Source organism: Eptesicus fuscus, chromosome 9 (genome assembly GCF_027574615.1).
Source record: "Eptesicus fuscus isolate TK198812 chromosome 9, DD_ASM_mEF_20220401, whole genome shotgun sequence".
Taxonomy (NCBI): domain Eukaryota; kingdom Metazoa; phylum Chordata; class Mammalia; order Chiroptera; family Vespertilionidae; genus Eptesicus; species Eptesicus fuscus.
In genome coordinates, this window is record NC_072481.1 from 78,466,839 (window position 1) to 78,484,793 (window position 17,955).

A 17,955-nucleotide genomic window follows, 5' to 3' on the forward strand; every position below is an offset into this window, starting at 1 on the left:
TTAGTGTTTACTAGTAAATACTAGTATGTACTAATGCTTTAGATTAAATAATTTTGCTGGATTTGCTTTATATGTGTGCTTTGTGTTTGTTGGACTACCTGAAAATAAATTTTAGACATATCTGTTTATCTCTTGAGTATTTTGGCATGCATTTTCTAAGTACTTTCAAGTTTCTCAATTACAGTTACATTCAGTATTATTTTGTTTTAGTTTCAGGTGTACAGTGTAGTGGTTAGACAATTATATAGTTTACAAAGTAATCCCCCTGATATTTCAGGTCCCCCCCCACACCCCTCCAGCACCATACGTAGTTATTTTAATATTGACTATATTCCCTATGCTGTACTTTACATCCCCATAACTATTTTGTAACTACTAATTCATACTTCTTAACCCCTTCACCTTTTTTTCATCCAGTCCTCCAAACCACCCTCCCCTCTGGCAACCATCAGCATGCTCTGTATCTATGAGTCTGTTTCTATTTTATTTGTTGTTGTTTTTTTTAGATTTCACATTTAAGTGAAATTATATGGTGTTTGTCTTTCTCTGACATATTTCACTTAGCATGATACCCACTAGGTTCATCCATGCTGTAGCAAATGGTAAGATTACATTCTTTTTTAATGTCCCAGTTAATATTCCATTGCATATATGTATCATAACTTTACTTATCCATTGATGGGCACTTGGGTTGCTTCCATATCTTGGCTATTGTAAGTAATGCTGCATTACCCAAGAGGTACATGTATCCTTTCAAATTAGCATTTGGGGTTTCTTCAGATATATACTTAGAAGTGGAATCACTGGGTCATAAGGCAGTTCCATTTTTAATTTTTCGAGGACCCTCCATACTGTTTTTCCATAGTGGCTTTACCAGTCTGCATTTCCACTAATGGCACAAGGGTTCCCTTTCTCTACTGCCTGGCCAGCACTTGTTTCTTGAGTTAATGATGATAGAAGTTTTAACAGGTGTGAGATGGTATCTCATTGTGGTTTTAATTTGCACTTTTATGATGATTAGTGACGGTGAGCATCTTTTCATGTCTGTTGGCTGTGTATAAGTCCTCTTTGGAGAAGTGTCTATTCAGGTCCTCTGCCCAGTTTTTAATTGGGTTGCTTTTTTGGTGTTGAATGTATGAGTTCTTTATTAATTTTGGAAATTAATCTTTTTCCATTTAGTAGGTTGTCTTTTTGTTTTGTTGATAGTTTCCTTTTCTGTGCAAAAACTTTTTAGTTCAATAGTTTCATTTGTTTTTTTTTCTTCTTTGTTTTCCTTTCCTGAGGAACTGCGTTAGAAAAATTATTGCTAAGAGAAATGTCAAAGATGTTACTGTCTGTTTTCTTACATTTAAGTTTTTAATCGATTTTGAGTTTATTCTTATGTATGGTTTAAGAAGCTGATCTAGTTTTATTTATTTATTTTGTTTGCATGTATCTATCCAACTTCCCCAACACCATTTAATAAATACTGTCTTTACCTCATTGTGTTCTTGCCTTCTTTATCATGTATTAATTGTCCATATAGGCATAGATTTCTCTATTTCGTTCCATTGATCTATGTATCTGATTTTATGTCAATACCGTGCTGTTTTGATTAGAGTAGCCTTGTAAATATATCGTTGATATCAGGTGGCATGATACCTCCAATTTTGTTCTTTTTTTCTCAAGATTACTGTGGCATGTTGGAGTCTTTTATTATTCTAGTTTTGTGATAAAACACCATTGGTATTTTGATAGATATTTTAGATTGCTTTGGGTAGTATGGATATTCTAACAATGTTAATTCTTTCTCTCCATGAGCATGGCATATGCATCTATTTATTTGTATCTTCAGTTTCTTTAATGACATAATGTTTTGAGTACAGGTCTTTTACCTCTTTGTTTAAATTTATTCCTAAGTATTTTATTTTTTGATGCAGTTGAAATGGGATTATAATTTCTTAGTTTATCAGTTCTAGTAATTTTTTGGTGGAATCTTTAGAGTTCTCTGTAGTATCATGTCATCTGCAAATAATGACAGTTTTACTTAATTTCCAATTTGGATGCCTTTTATTTCTTCTTATCTGATTGTTGTGGCTGCGACTTCCAGTACTATTTGAATAAGAGTGGTGAAAGTGGACATCCCTGTCTTCTAGTCTTCAGATGGTTATCTAGGTTGATTATTTTATAATTTAGTTATAATTTTGATGTGCCTCTGGGAAGAGGTAAGATTCTGAGAATCATTTCAAAGGAATATCCTTATAAATTTGCACATTTAATATGTCATTAAAAGAGAAAAGTAAATGTAATTTTGTGGTTGGTGAGTGTATTAACTTTGTATAGTACCATTTTGTTTAAAGTATATTTGTACTCAGTGACATTTTATGTGCATATATAATCACACTAATGCTTAGTTACAATTCAGAAGGCTGGCTCTAAGTTGCATATTTTAGGATTCATTAACTAAACACCCTCAAATTCCTGATTCCAAATACTAAAATTCACAGATAGGATGGTATTAATTAAATTATGGGGGTGGAGGTGAGGCTGGGGATGGTGGAGGGATTGAGCAAAAAAGAGAAAGAACACATTGACAGGGACAAGAGTTTTGTGATTGCGGGTGGCAGGGGTGGTGGAGGTTGAAGAGAGTATGGAGGGATAAAATAAAAGAGGGCATGATGGAAAAAAGTAAAAAGAAATTTAAATATGCCAGAGTTTAAATATAGTTTCACTTTTTTCTAGACTGGATATGAAAAAAGTATGACACCAGGACAAAGTAGAGAACGAGAAAGGTAATGTCATCTTTATAGCAAAACTTCTATAATGTAAATTGTAAGTTCTGTACGTGATTTTTATGTGCCTTTTGGAAAATTAAGACAGGTTAAAAATAGAAACTTTATGCACGAAGTATTTGTCAGCTTTTAAAATCACATTCAGCTGTACATTTTTTGTTTGTTAGCAGTTCTAATTTTTGGGTATTTGGTTAGTTACCAAGTTATGGACCTGAGTAATATATCATTTGTTTTGATTTTTTTTTTTTTTTCTTGCTTAGTGGTTTTTCTTACCCAAATTTCAGTATGTCTGCAGCCAATGGTGTATCTTCTGGAGTAGGTGGTGGAGGAGGCAAGATGAGACGAGAAAGAACACGCTTTGTGGCAACTAAACCTGCAGAGGTGGAGGTAGGGTTATATACTTAACACTCTAGATGTTTATTGAAAGCTTGGTGTGTTGTGATGAGAGGAGATCTGGAGGGGTGGGGTTTAAGGAAACCCGACACAAAAATAACCTGTCATTGGAACAATTCCTTCAAAGTGTGAGTGAGTGTGTTTAATACTACTAGGCTTTTTAAACCACCTTCACTGTGGCAACACAGAAAACCTAACATAGTACTAAAAATTTCATGGGTGTCATTAAAAAGCCATAATTCTTTTATTTTAAATATGTTTTCATTGATTTTTAGAGAGAGGAAGGGAGAGGGATAGATAGAAACATCAATAAAGAGGGAGAGAGGGAGGGAGGGAGGGGGGGAGAGAGAGAGGGAGAGAGAGGGAGGGAGGGAGATATCAGTCGGCTGCCTCCTGCACGCCCCCTATTGGGGATTGAGTGGACAACCTGGGCATGTGCCCTAACTGGCAATCAACCAAGAACCTCTTGGTTCACGGGTCGATACTCAACCACTGAGCTACACTAGCCAGGCAAAAAGCCATAATTCTTTTAGTAAAAGAATTAAAATTGAAATTATTTGACTCTTAGAATATTCTATGTTTATTAAAGGCTAATATGCAAAGTGTCCCCTTGGGAGTTCGACTGCTTGCTATGACATGCGCTGACCACCAGGGTGCGGCGCGGAACGAAGGGAGGCTCTTGCCAAGCAGCTGGAAGGCCCTGATTGGCCCTGATCGCTAGCCAGGCCGAGGGACCCTATCCATGCACAAATTTCATGTAAGGGGCTTGGCCGCCGCCACTGCGGCTGCCTTCTCTGCCTTGGCCCCCACCCACCGTGGTGGCCACCTTGGCCCTCCCAACCCCGGCTTCATCCAGAAGGTCGTCCAGAAGGACGTCGGTCTAATTAGCATATTAAGCTTTTATTATTATAGATTAGGTTTTGCCAGTATTTGAAACTTATATAAATGGGTTATATGGTTTGTATTCATCTCACTTGCCCTTTTCATATTATTTGTGAACTTTATCAGTGTTGTGATAGGTAATTCTAGGTTATTTAATTTTACTATAATATGTTTATCCAGTGTGAATATTTACCACAATTCATTCTGCAGGGTACATTTGGGTTGATTCCTAAAACATGCTAAGGGGAATATTTATGTACTTCTCCCTTGGCACACCTGCAGTATTTGCTCTAGGCTATTTTTCTAGGAATGGAATTGTTGGATTATAAGGGATGATACACATCTTCAAATATCTTAGAGGTTGCCTCATTGCTCTTCAAAGTAGTTTTATAATTTAACATTCCACATGACAGTAGGTAGATCTGCTTTTTCTTTACCCTTATTAGCACTTGATTTTGTTGGTTTAAAAATTTTTACCAATGTGATGGCTGTGAAGTGGCATGCCATTGGAGTTTTAGTCTGCATTTTGTTGTTTACTTAGAGGAGGAGAGATATCTTTTTGTGAATTTCTTGGCCATTTGGGTTTTCTCTTGTTTTTCTGTTGGGTTATATCTTTTATTAGGAAGAGTTCCTTATATATTCTGAACATAAAAGCTTGAAAAAGAGGGACTTATTGAAGATTGGTTAAATTTTTTTCTATATGTTGCTCTATTTATTTTCTACTTGCTTTGAGTTGAATGCAGGTCTCATTTCAGTCTTTTTATAAATGAATTTCAGCCTAGCTGGATCATTTAAGTTTTGATACATAGTGCTTTCATTTGTCATTTGTTTTTTTAATTAAAATTTCATTTGTGACTTTCTCATTGATTCATGACTTTTTCAGGAACATGTATTTAGGTTTTTAAACATGCAATATTCTCTAACAGTTTCTGTTGACTGTGAAATCATGCTTTGATTGAAATTGTTGTATGTACTAGTATTAATTTTCTTACATGTCTATTGCAAAGCCTGGGAAATCTTTTTCATTTTTTCCTTATCTCCCCTATTCCTTTTTAGCAGTTTTGTACTTGCACCTCTCTCCCAGAGGTACAGCTCACCAGAATCATGACTTCTTTGACAGTTTGGACTTTCTGCCATGTAATCTGTTTTGTGATATCTGTGCCAGGGGCCTTGGTTCAGTTACTGGTGTTGGGGCTCTGTTTTTTTCCATTAAGAGTCTACTTGTTGCTTTGCTGGAGTGTTGTAGAGGGAGGGAATGTATTAATGTATTCTACTGTCTGAAAGGAAAAGCCTTGAATGACATTAATTGTATAGTGTATAAAAATGTAGTATTTTCTTAGCAAACCAGTTTTCTTTTGTCATTAAAGCACTTAATTACATTTAAGAAATGGGATGTCTTACCTTATATCCATAAGGAAATTAATATCTGATTAATATAGCATGAATTTGTTCTTTAGACAAGTTCTTATATTTCTCAGTAAAATTCGTGGCCTTAGTTTTTTAAAGTTTCTTCCTGTATGAGAACATTTATTAGTTGGTTTGGTGTTTACCAAATGACAGATTTGTGAATTTTGCTTATTTCCTTTCAGTTTGAACTGAAGATATCATTTCTAAGATATTCAGCTGAAATCTCAGGTTGATACTTATAGTTTAATTTAGCTATGTTGTAGCACTTATAGTTTAATTTAGTTGTGTTGTAGGTTTGTGTTTAGTGTGACTTTGCTGTATTGAGACATTTTGGGGGAGTTAAAATTAATTTCTTTATTTTAGCCCTTATTACCTGGTATATTAACTGTTAGAAACTATGAAAATCTAACTCCCCAGACCTCTTTATCACCTTCTCGCTGATCTGGGCTGCCTCTCCATTCCGGCCAACTGCCAACTGCCAATTTCACATCCCAGGATGCCTCACCCAACTCCTCTTGCCCCGACCTCTGTTACACATTGGAGTTACAGTCTCCACATTTCTGAGGAGAGAGGTACTGATTGGGTGGCTTCCCCAAATTTTCTGCGTATCCTGTGTGTGTGTGTGTGTGTGTGTGTGTGTGTGTGTGTGTGTGTGTGTTTAATAAGTAATATATAATAAGATTGCATTTGGGGACATTTAATTGCTTGATATTGTCATGTCAGATACAGTTGTGCCCCTTACTGGTATGAATGACATTGATCAAATTAACTTCCTTGTGCATCAGCTTCTTTCTCTTTAAAAGAGGGATAAAAAGAAGAAATATATTTGGCTTATGTCTATAGGATGTCTGCCATTTCATAGCTGTATGATATTAGAACATATATCTCCATGCCTCAGTTTCCTCATCTACAATAATAGACCTCTACCTCACGTGAGGTAACCTATGTAAAGGTATTACAAAGATAATACACACACACACACACACACACACACACACACAACCTATATAATAAAGAGCTAATATGCTAATTATACCGAACAGCAGAACGACCTTCTAGACAACTGTTTGGGTGACCTTCCAGACAAAGCCCGGGTTGCAGGGCCAGCCGAGGCTGTGAGGCCCGATGCACAAAATTCGTGCAAGGGTGGGGTCCGGCCGGTTGTGGGGAGGGGACGCAGGAGGTTGGCAGGCCGGCCCGCTTGCCCCCTGGTTGAATTCCCAGTCGAACTCCCAGTCGAGGGGACAATTTGCATATTAGCCTTTTATTATATAGGATAGTAAGTCAGATTTGATGATGGTTGTGTTTAACTTGAGGCATCCCTATGCATCCAGTTAAATTTTTTTACTTCCAGATTTGTGGAAACCACTTCTGATAAGTCATAATTTTGGTGACTACAAATCAAATTTAAAATTGGTTCAGGGTCACCCTGGCTGGTATGGCTCTGTTGGTTGGGCATCCTCCCATGCTCTGAAAGGTTGCTGCTTGGATTCACGGTCAAGGGCACATGCCAGGTTGTGGGCTCAAGCCTCTGCAGGAAGGAGGCAGCCAATTCATTCATGTTCTGCTCTCCCATCGATGTTTCTCCCTCTCTCTCTCAAAAGCAATTTTGAAAATCTTCAAAATAAATAAAATTGGTTCAAGGTCAATAATATAAAGAACTAGTAAGTATGTGGCTTAATGAGTTGATGTGAGATATAGGTTATTCAGTTGATTGTGTCCAGGTGTTGTAAAGGGTCTAAAGGGAAGAAAATAAGGCTAAGGTTGGAGATGGGAAGAAACATCCTTACAGAAATCCATAAATGAGTCTTTTGTTTCCTTTCGTCCCCCTCTCTGCAGTTGATTATAAATTTCAAACAGAAGGAATGTTCAAAGAATTTTGCAATGAACACACATTCTTAGCACTTAGGTTCTAATATTTTATCATATTTGCTTTAACAAATAAATATTCATCTTATTTTTGGGATGTATTTCAAAGTAAGTTTAAGACTTAAATCAGTATACTTACCCCTAAATACTTCAGCATATATTGCACGAACTAAAATATTAGTTGCTTTTTAATTTAGCAAGAGTTTACATGTAATAAAATATAAAATTGTTAGGTGTGTACCCTTTAATAATTTGACAAATGTTTACATCTGTGTAACCCAAACCCCTGTTGAGGTAGGTGTTGAACATTTCCAATCCCCAGAAAGTTTACTCAAGCTCCTCAGTTAATACTCACTGCCTCCTACCCCTGGAGCAATCACTATTCTCATTTTTTCCACTATATATTGGTTTTCCTTGTTCTAAAACTTCACATCAATACAGTTATTCAGTGTGTGTGTTTTTTTGTCTGTTATGAATAAGCTGATGTGAACATTTTTATAATCTTTTTTGTAGACATATGTTTATTTTTCTTAGGGTAGATACCTAGAAGTGGAGGTGGGAGTAACATTTTATATTCCCACCAACAGTGTGTGGGCATTTCTGTTACTGTGTATCCTTACCAGTAGTTGATGGTCGTTTTTCAAACTGTAGCCATTCTGCTTTGTGTATGGTGTGGTATATCATTGTAATTTGAATTTGTATTTCCCTGATGACTCATGTTGTATTCTTGTTTATGCCCTTATTGGACATGAGTATTATCGTCCTTTCTGAGGTCTTGGTTCAGATCTTTTGCCCTTTTAAAATTGGATTGTCTTATTGAGTTTCAGGAACTCTTTATGAATTCTGAAACCAAATACTTTGAATGATACATGTCTTACAAGAATTCTGAATTTATTAAAATTTCCCCCATTATTTATACTGTTCTTTGTACCTAAGGAACCTTTGCTTCTCCTTAGGCTTCAAAGAAATTCTCCTATGTGTATCTCCTGGAAGATATTAATAGTGCTTCTGTGAATTTTTTTTAAATTTATTTTTAAAAAAAATCTTTATTGTTGAAAGTATTACATATGCCCCTCCCCCCCACTTCACCCCTTCTAGCCCACCCCCACCTTAACCTACCCTATTGTCTGTGTCCGTGGGTTATGCACATATGCATACAAGTTCTTCGGTTGATCTTGTCCCACCCATCCACCCTCCCTCTCCTTCTGTCTATTCAATATTTCTATGTCTCTGGATCTATTTTGTTCAACGGTTTGTTTTGTTCATTAGATTTTATATATGAGTGCGATCATGTGATACTTGTCTTTCTCTGATTGGCTTATTTCGCTTAGCATTATACTCTCCAGGTCCTTACATGCTGTCTCAAAGGGTAAGAGATTCGTATGTTTTATTGCTGCATTCCATGGCGTAAACATACCAAAGGTTTTTTATCCACCCGTCTACTGATGGGGGCTTGGGCCATTTCCAGATCTTAGCTATTATAAATTGCACTGCCATGAACATAGGGGCACATACATTCTTTCTGATTGCTGTTTCTGGTTTCTTAGGATATATTCCTAGAAATGGGTTCACTGGATCAAATGGCAGTTCCATAATTAATATTTTGAGGAGATGCCATACTCTTTTGCATAATGGCTGCACCAGTCTGCATTCCCACCAGCAGTGTACTAGGGTTCCCTTTTCTCCACACCCCTCCACAGCACTTGTCATTTGTTGATGGTAGCCTTTCTGACAGGTGTGAGATGGTATCTCATTGTCGTTTAGATTTGCATCTCAGATTATTAGTGACTGAGCATTTTTTCATGTCTCTTGGCCATCTATCTATATGTCTGTCCCCTTTGGAGAAGTGTCTATTTAGGTCCTTTGCCCATTTTTAAATTGGATTGTCTTCCTTTTGTTAGTTGTAAGAGTTCCTTATATATTTTGGATAATAACCCTTTGTGAGATGTATCATTGCCAAATATGTTCTCCCATACAGTGGGCTTCCTTTTCATTTTGTTGATGGTTTCTTTTGCTGTGCAGAAGCTGTTTATTTTGATGTACTCCCACTTGTTTATTGTTGCTTTAGTTTTCTTGTTCTTTTCGAAAGCTGCCTTCTTTTGGGTTAATTCAGTGGTCGGCAAACCGTGGCTCGCGAGCCACATGCGGCTCTTTGGCCCCTTGAGTGTGACTCTTCCACAAAATACCACGGCCTGGGCGAGTCTATTTTGAAGAAGTGGCGTTAGAAGAAATTTAAGTTTAAAAAATTTGGCTTTTAAAAGAAATTTCAATCATTGTACTGTTGATATTTGGCTCTGTTGACTAATGAGTTTGCCGACCACTGGGTTAATTGAATGTTTGTTAGAATTCCAATTTAATTACTTGTTGGTTTTTTATCTCTGTCTCTTTATGTTACTCTTGGGATTATGATATATGTTCTTCTTACATGCCACCTTGTGTTAATTTTGTGCCACTTTCTGTGAAAATTTAAGAATCTTGCAACTTTATAGTTTGATTTAACACTCCTCTTCCTTGGCATTTTATTGCTGTAATTGTTATTTGTATTACATTTAGATAGATAGTCTAGAAACCTATCACATATAATTTTTGCCTTACATGGTTAAAGAAATTAAAGAGAAAAAAGTGCAGATTTAAAAAAAATGTTTGCTCCCTTATTTTACATTTCTTCCAGAAATATGAGTTTCCATTTAGTATCATTTCCATTCATCCTGAAGAACCTGTAGAGCAGATTTTATGGCAACAGATTCTCTTAGTTTTCTTTTCCCTAAAGGAGTCATTATTTTTCCTTTTTGGGGTGGTAGGGCTTGACTTTTTTTTACTGAGTTGTGATTTATATATACTGAACCTCATCTATTTGAAGTATTCAGATTGTTTTAGCTGGCAGTAAACTCTCTCCTCTGTGCTGGGCAACAGCTGAAACTCTAGTCTTAGTTGACTACTTGATGTCTGGTCTGCCTTACAGGCATTTACTAGTTTACAGTCCTGCCAGAGAATTGACAGTTTATATGCCGACTTGGAGAACCCTTCTGTGGTTCTTCAATCCTGTATCTCCCTTCATTTTCTAACTGCTGTGGTCACCTCTCTGTCCTCTGATTTCTCAGCCACTATCTTTGCAATTTTCTTTCTGAATTTCAACTATCCATTGGCACCAACTCATAAAGAGAACAAAAGAAGCTCACTCAGTGCTCTTCTTCCAAGTGTCTTATCCCCTCCAGTTCCTGCTTGTTTGTGGTTGCTTTCCAGTGTTTTCAGATAGCTGTTTTTAATCATTAGTCCAAAGTTTATCATTGTTATCTGTCAGAGCATTGGTGAGATATGAACTACTCCACCATTAGCAGAAGTGGAATTCTTTTTTGTCTGTTGTAAATGTTAGTCATTTGAGAATTGGGGTGGCCTTTGCTATACTGGGGTAAAAAACCAAGGCAGTTCACCAAAGTTATTAGTACTAAAATTTATTAAATGCTTGCTTTACATGCCAGAACAGTATATAACTTTGTGTTTCATGTTAATATCACAACTATGGTATATTATTTTTTCCTAATTATCACCATTTAGGAAATTGGTATTGAGGGCAGTTAGGTTCACAGAGTCACGTGGCTGGCTTATGGCAGGGATTCAAGTCTTGTTTAGTTTATTTGATTCAAGAGCTCACATTGTTAACATTGCATGGTGCTACCTTCTTTTTATTCTAAAGTTGCCTGTAGTTATATAAATTCTACCTGAAAACGACAAAATGAAAGATGAATTATATAATTTTAAAACATACTGTGTTTTAGGAAATGGAAGTACCAGTATTACCGAATATCTCTCTACCCATCACCAGTTCTTCACTGCCTACCTTCAATTTTAGTTCCTCGGTGATTACAACTTCTCTATCACCAATTAGTCCTGCACAGTCATTAACAAATAAGGTACAAAACCATTGTACAAATAGAGGTGATTTTTTATTTTTCTTATTGTTTATTTTAAAACATCTAGTATCATTTTAAAGCCATAATTAATTTTCACTATAGAAATCAATAACTCAGAGTAAGAAGATAAAAATGAAAATGGTGTCTTGCTTTTTAGAAAAAGTGTGCATTATAATGGGATTTGTTATAATGAGAGTGTTTTTCAATTCTTAAGAATGCATTAAACATCACGGACAATAGGTGGAGGGGGCATGCGTGTGGGGGGGTTTGGGAAGGGAATGGGGGTGGTTGATGACAAATATGTGATACCTTAATCAATAAAGTAATTAAAAAAAATAAATAAAGAAGCATGAAACCACCAAAAAAAAAAAAAAAGAATGCATTAAACAGATATTGTTCCCAATGTTTACAGTTAAGATACTTTGTGTATAAGAATAGATTTATGTTTTTTATTTTTCAAGTAGGATTAATGTGTTTAATCTGTTCCTGAAATTTTTATGCTTTTGTTTTGGCTTTTAATTTTTTCTGAACATAGCTTATAGATGTTATTTTTCTTCTTTAGACAAATATCCATGTCTAAAATAGTGTATACTCCTCTTCCAATAGGAAGCCAAATTTTATAGCAGTTAACTATTAAGTAGTTTTCAGACGTTAAAAAGTGTTTGTTTGTTTTTAATCTAAAGGGGGGATTTGGCTTCTTTGGAATAAGTAACTTGCTTAAGGGTCTGTCTTATTGTCAGTTTCTTTTCCTAAAAAGCTCTTTTTGTATTTTTTTTTTTTTAATGATTCGGAAAACCAGGTACAAATGACCTCTCCTAACAACACAAACAGTCCCATGTTTAGATTTTCATCTCCAATTGTAAAATCTACAGAGGCAGATGTACTCCTACCTCCATCATCTGTAAGTAGCAACCAAAGAATATTTCTTATTTATTGATTTCAAAGGCATACTGTATTTTTATCAAATCTAAGATGCCATCAGTGTTAAAAAATAACCATTATTTTCCTTCCAAGTTAAAAACAATTACAATGTCCAGAAAACTTGAATGAGTGAACACATGTATTTTTCACTGTGTGCATATACACATACACACACACAAGCATGTGCATTTTCTCATGTACATTTGAAAGTTAAGATTCAGACTTCTTAATTACCTTAATATTTTCCATGTATCTCCTAAGTAAAAGAACATTCCTTTGCATATTCACAGTACAGTTATACCCACGAAATTTAATGTGGTATAATAATAACAGTTCCTATTCAGATTCCCCCATCGGCTCCAGATTGTCCTTTAATTGCTGCTTTGTTTCCTCTTGGCCCTAGATACAATTAAGATTAGAGACTAATTGATTAAATCATAGTGCATTTAGTTAATGTTTCTTGAATTGTCTTTAACCTAGATAAGTTTTGAATTTTTATGTTCCATAAGATAAATTTGTTTATTTCTTTATAATATAAATCAGTATTTTGGGTAAGAATAACTTCAACGTTTAGGTTGCCCCACTCTTATTTGGCACATGTATTATTTTGACCTGTTGCTGTTTGTTTTTTACTCTGTCCTTTTTTTCCTGTCAATTGGATGTTCCAGGTCATTTGTAGTTCCCCTGCTGCGTGCCTGAAATCTGTCTGTTGTCCAAAAAAGTTTCAAACTTTTTATTAGAAAATGACATTTAGAAACCCAGACTTGGGCATTAGGAACACGTTATTTATATACTGCTTTGAAAGAAAAAAATGCCTTAGAGGTTAAAAATGCTGCTGTTAAACTATGACCAACAATTTATTACAAGAAGCATTCAAATTTTAAAGATGATAAAATATGGAAAACTGTAAACCTTAGAATAAGTGAAATTCAGTATATTTTTTTCACTTGGAATTTAAAGAAGCTCTATATTTGAAAGGATAACTTTTTTCTTTGCAGATTGGATTTACTTTTAGTGTGCCTGTTGCAAAAACAGTAGAACTTTCTGGCTCTAGTACTGTTTCAGAACCAATTACAAGTAGTGCAGGTAAGTAAAAACGTTTCATAAATTTTTACATAAAAATAGTTGCATGCATTAGATTAATATTTCAAAAATTTTTCCCCTTTGGCAGTTCTTATAAGTGCTTTCATTTGAATGAAATTTGTTCTGAAAAGCAAACAAGAGCAGTCAACCATAAAAAAACAAAAACCTCACTGGAGGATATGTTTTTATTGATTTTAGAGAGAAATAGGGGAAAGGGAGAGAGAGAGAGAGAGAGAGACAGACAGACAGACAGACAGACAGACAGACATTATTGTGGGAGAGAAAAATCGTTTGGCTGCCTCCCATATGCATCCCAACTGGGGATTGAAATCTTTTGGTGTATGGGACAATGCTCCAACCAACTGAGCCACTGGCCAGGGTTAAGCCCAGCCTTTTGACAGTGTTTTTTAGTAATTATTCTCAGAGATACTTAGCTCCCTAAATGTAAATGTTAACAGTTTAATTGTGAGGGGGATAGTCACAATCACATACCTATTGTCTTTTTTTAGTCAAATTAAGTATATTAATGAAGTCATATAAGAAATTCAATAGATTACTTCTCTAGGTTTACTGTTCAGTTCCCAGTATTTTTATGTATCAGGGTTCTGCTGGCCTCTGCAAATAGTAATACAGAATTTCTGAACTTAAGCCCTGGCCGGGTGGTCAGTAGGTTGGAGTGTTATCCCACACACCAAAAGGTTCCGGGTTTGATTCCCAGTCAGGCACATACCTGGGTTGCAGGTTCCATCCCCAGTCAGGGTATGTATGTATGGAAGGCAACCAATTGATGTTTCTTTCTCACATGGATGTTTCTCTGTCTCTTTCTCCTCCACCCCGCCCTTACTCTATCTCTAAAAAGGAACAAAAAAATCCTCAAGTGAGGATTAAAAAAAAAAAAAGAAAGAAATGGGCATAATTGAGGGGAGATGATGAATATTCAGATGATTATTTTATTTATTTAAAAATATTTATTTTACAACTTCAGTTGCTATACAGTATTATATTAGTTTCTGGTATTTAGACATTTATATAACTTATGAAGTGGTTACCCCAATAAATCTAGTATCTATATGATCTCATACTTTGTTATTATAACACTAGAGGCCCAGTGCACGAAATTTGTGCACGGAGGGGGGTTGTCCCTCAGCCCAGCCTGCACCCTCTCCAATCTGGGACCCCTCGAGGGCAGTCGGACATCCCTCTCACAATTCAGGACTGCTGGCTCCCAACTGCTCGCCTGCCTGCCTTCCTGATTGCCCCAACCGCTTCTGCCTGCCAGCCTGATCACCCCCTAACCACTCTGCTGCCAGCATGATTGATGCCTAACTGCTCCCCTGCCAGCCTGTTTGCCCCAAACTTCCCTCCTCTGCAGGCCTGGTCACCCCTAACTGCCCTCCCCTGCAGGGTTGATCGCCTCCAACTGCCTTCCCTTGCAGGCCTGGTCCCTCTCAACTGCCCTCCCCTGCTGGCCATCTTGGGTGGCTATCTTGTGTCCACATGGGGGCAGGATATTTGACCACATGGGGGCAGCCATATTGTGTATTAGAGTGATGGTCAATCTGCATATTACTCTTTTATTAGATAGGATTACTGACTATAATCCCTTTGCTATACTTTACCTCCCTGTGACTATTTCATTTCCACCAATTTGTACATACTCTCCTTCCCTTTTTCACCCATCTTCCCTCCCCCCGCCCAGTTTAACAACCATCAAAATGTTCTCTGTATCTCAGTTTGTTTCTGTTTTGTTTGTTTGGTTTTCTGTTCATCCATTAGGGTTGTTTCTACCTTTTGGCTATTGTAGACAGAGCTTCTGTGAATATGCATGTACATGTATTTGAACACTGGTTTCAGTGTTTTGGGGTATATACCTAGGAATGGAATTGATGTGTCAAATGGTCTTTTGAGGAAACCACAAAGTTGTTTTTCTCAATAGATAGCTCATTTCACATTCCCACCAGCAGTGTATGAGATTTCAAATTCTTTACATTTTTACGACACTACTTTTTAAGATTTTTTATAGCCATCCATTTGCATTCCCATAGTGATTAATGGTGTTGACCCTCTTTTTGATGCTTGATGGCCCTTTACATATGTTCTTGGGAGAAATGTCTAGTCATGTCCTAACCATTTTAAAATTGGTTTGTTCCTGTTGCTGAGATGTAAGCATTTTTGTATAGTCTGTATCCTTATTAGACATGAGTTATGAGTAATTTCTCCAATTCAATGGATTGTCTTTTCACATTTTCTTAATAATGTCCTTAGATGCACAAAGGTTTTTAATTTTGGTGAAGTTAAAATTATTTTTCTGCTTGTACTTTTGGTGTCATCTAAGAATCCATCGCTAAATCTATGGTCATGAAGGTATACCTCCTAGATTTTCTTCTAAGAGTATTATGGGTTTCTTATATTTAGATCATTGATCCATTTTGAATTAAATTTTATTTATAGTGTGAGATATATAGGTAGGCAGGATTTGTTTTGAAACTACTTTTTAACTGACCAACACTCAAGAAAAAAAACCTGGTTATTTATATTTTATTATAGAAAATTTCAAACGTTCTCTAACATTGAATGGTAGACTGATTCTCCATATGTTCTTTACCTAGCTTCAACCTTTCGATTTTATGGCCAATCTTGTCCCTCCTCCCCTCCCTCTTTCCTACCTTTCCCTCTTATACATACAAACACATATCAGGTTATTTGGAAACAGCTCCACACATATTTCATATATAAACAGAAACGCGCGCCCCCCCCCCCCTAAAAATATAACCACAAAACTAGTATCATACTCAATATATAGATTTCTTAAAAGATATGTTCATTTTGGAAAATACAAAAAGTAAAAGCAGTAAATACTAATCATTAGCAGCGCCATTACTCTTTAGATGGAAACATTCAAAATCTTTTGCACTTTCTAACCTGTTTTTACCCATAACTATGCTTTCAAGAATGATTGTTTGGTGGCTGTGTGGCATTTCATGTCAACATTCTGTAATTTATGTAATCAGCCCCTAATTGAGCATTTATCTGTCATCCAGGTTTTCATTGTTGTATCTGAAAGATATTTTCAATCATAGGGTGAATTTCTAGAAATGAAATAATTGCCTTAGTTGAATATTTTTTAAGGTATTTTTTAATCAACAGTGTAAATCGCTATGTAATTGATTACATATTTCATGAGGGGTAGCTGCTTGCCCCAGTTGCCATACCTTCTTTTTTTTAAAAAAAATATTTTTATTGGTTTCAAAGAGGAAGGGAGAGGGAAAGAGATAGAAACATTAACGCCAAGAGAGAATTGATCGGCTGCCTCCTGCATACCCTCACACTGGGAATAGAGCCCGCAACCCGGGGAATGTACCCTGAATCAAACCGTGACCTCCTGGTTCATAGGTTGATGCTCAACCACTCAGCCACACCAGCCGAGCGCCATATCTTTTTCAATGTTTCAACTTGGTTTTCTTGATTACCAGTGAATTACCAGTAATAATTATAGTTTATATTTTTTGCCCATTTGGAGGAGAGAGATGTATAGTGTGAGAAATAGTATTTGTACTTCCTTATAATGGCAGTTTAACTCTATTGTTGTTATTTTTTCATTCTCTTTGAATTTCATACTTTTAAAATGATATTTTAGAAGTTGATTCAAATTGTCTTTGCAAAATCTTTTTAATGCATTTAACTTGAGTCCAGTGTTTTTTCTAGGCATAATATATTTTATAATTAAAAAATATTACAGCTCAAGATATCACTGCAATGAACAGTACAAGCTGTAAGAAGCCAGATGAAGATTCTGAGGGCCTTTTTAGACCTGCAAAAACCCTGAAAGAAGGAAGTGTCCTAGATATTCTGAAAAACCCTGGTAAGATAATGGCTGCCCTTGAGATAGTCTAAATTTTTAATTACAAACTCATGATCTTATTTTAATGTCATTTGTGGTATACTTTAGGCTTTAAGAGAATTATGGCTAATTTGATAGGAGATTGACTTCTGAATATAGATGTAATCAAATGTTACTCTGTACTAAAATGAAATTTGTAAGAGGCAAGTATAGAAGGAGAAAATGAATTGCCTATTAATAGAGATAGGCCAATATTGAATGAAAGCAAATAAACTTGATATACTTGGACATTTCTTTCTCACTAATGTTGAAACTGCCATGTTGTTCTAGATTATTACCATATATATGTCAAAGCCAACAAATGTACTGATTCTAACATATATAAAAGACAGTACTCATTTGAAACAAGATATGAAAGCTAGTACATAATAATTTGAAGGCAACGCCTAGAAATCCTCAAAATAGGAATAAGTTTTCAGTTTAAAAGTCAAAGAGTATAGTCACAAGTTTAATTGTGATATGTACTGTAATAATTTAAAGGTGTTTATAAGATAACCTAGTAGCTCAAAAACAATTTAAACCCAGCAAAGATGTTCATGTATGATTGAGTAGAAATTTCAAAATAAAGTTGGCTTCTACAACAAGATTTAGAAGGATTAGTTTTTTTTAATTAGCTCTCTCATTTTATAGTTGAGTATACTGCCTACAGGAGTCTTAATAATTTAGATGAATTTACACAGTTATGGCAGAACTCCAGAATGCCTTTATTAGAATTAACCAAATAGTTAGGTAAGCATCAAATTCTTAGTTTATCTTCTTTAGGTTACATTTTGTATTCATAATGTCCACACCTCCTCCCTTTTAACATTTTTTAAAT

The 17,955-nt window shown here is 35.7% G+C and overlaps 1 protein-coding gene across 3 annotated transcripts in view; it reads left to right on the forward strand.

The window, feature by feature from the left end:
* NUP153 (nucleoporin 153) overlaps positions 1-17,955 on the forward strand; it is a 68,473-nt gene that overhangs the window by 34,869 nt on the left and 15,649 nt on the right. For 2 of the 3 annotated variants that reach the window (XM_008146084.3, XM_054721443.1), the window contains exons 10-15: positions 2,722-2,771; positions 3,032-3,158; positions 11,099-11,233; positions 12,033-12,134; positions 13,153-13,240; positions 16,977-17,099. In XM_008146084.3, the coding sequence (XP_008144306.2) occupies positions 2,722-2,771; positions 3,032-3,158; positions 11,099-11,233; positions 12,033-12,134; positions 13,153-13,240; positions 16,977-17,099 (625 nt within the window). The remainder of the gene's footprint in view (positions 1-2,721; positions 2,772-3,031; positions 3,159-11,098; positions 11,234-12,032; positions 12,135-13,152; positions 13,241-16,976; positions 17,100-17,955) is intronic. The other variant, XM_028152377.2, reaches the window with a different exon arrangement.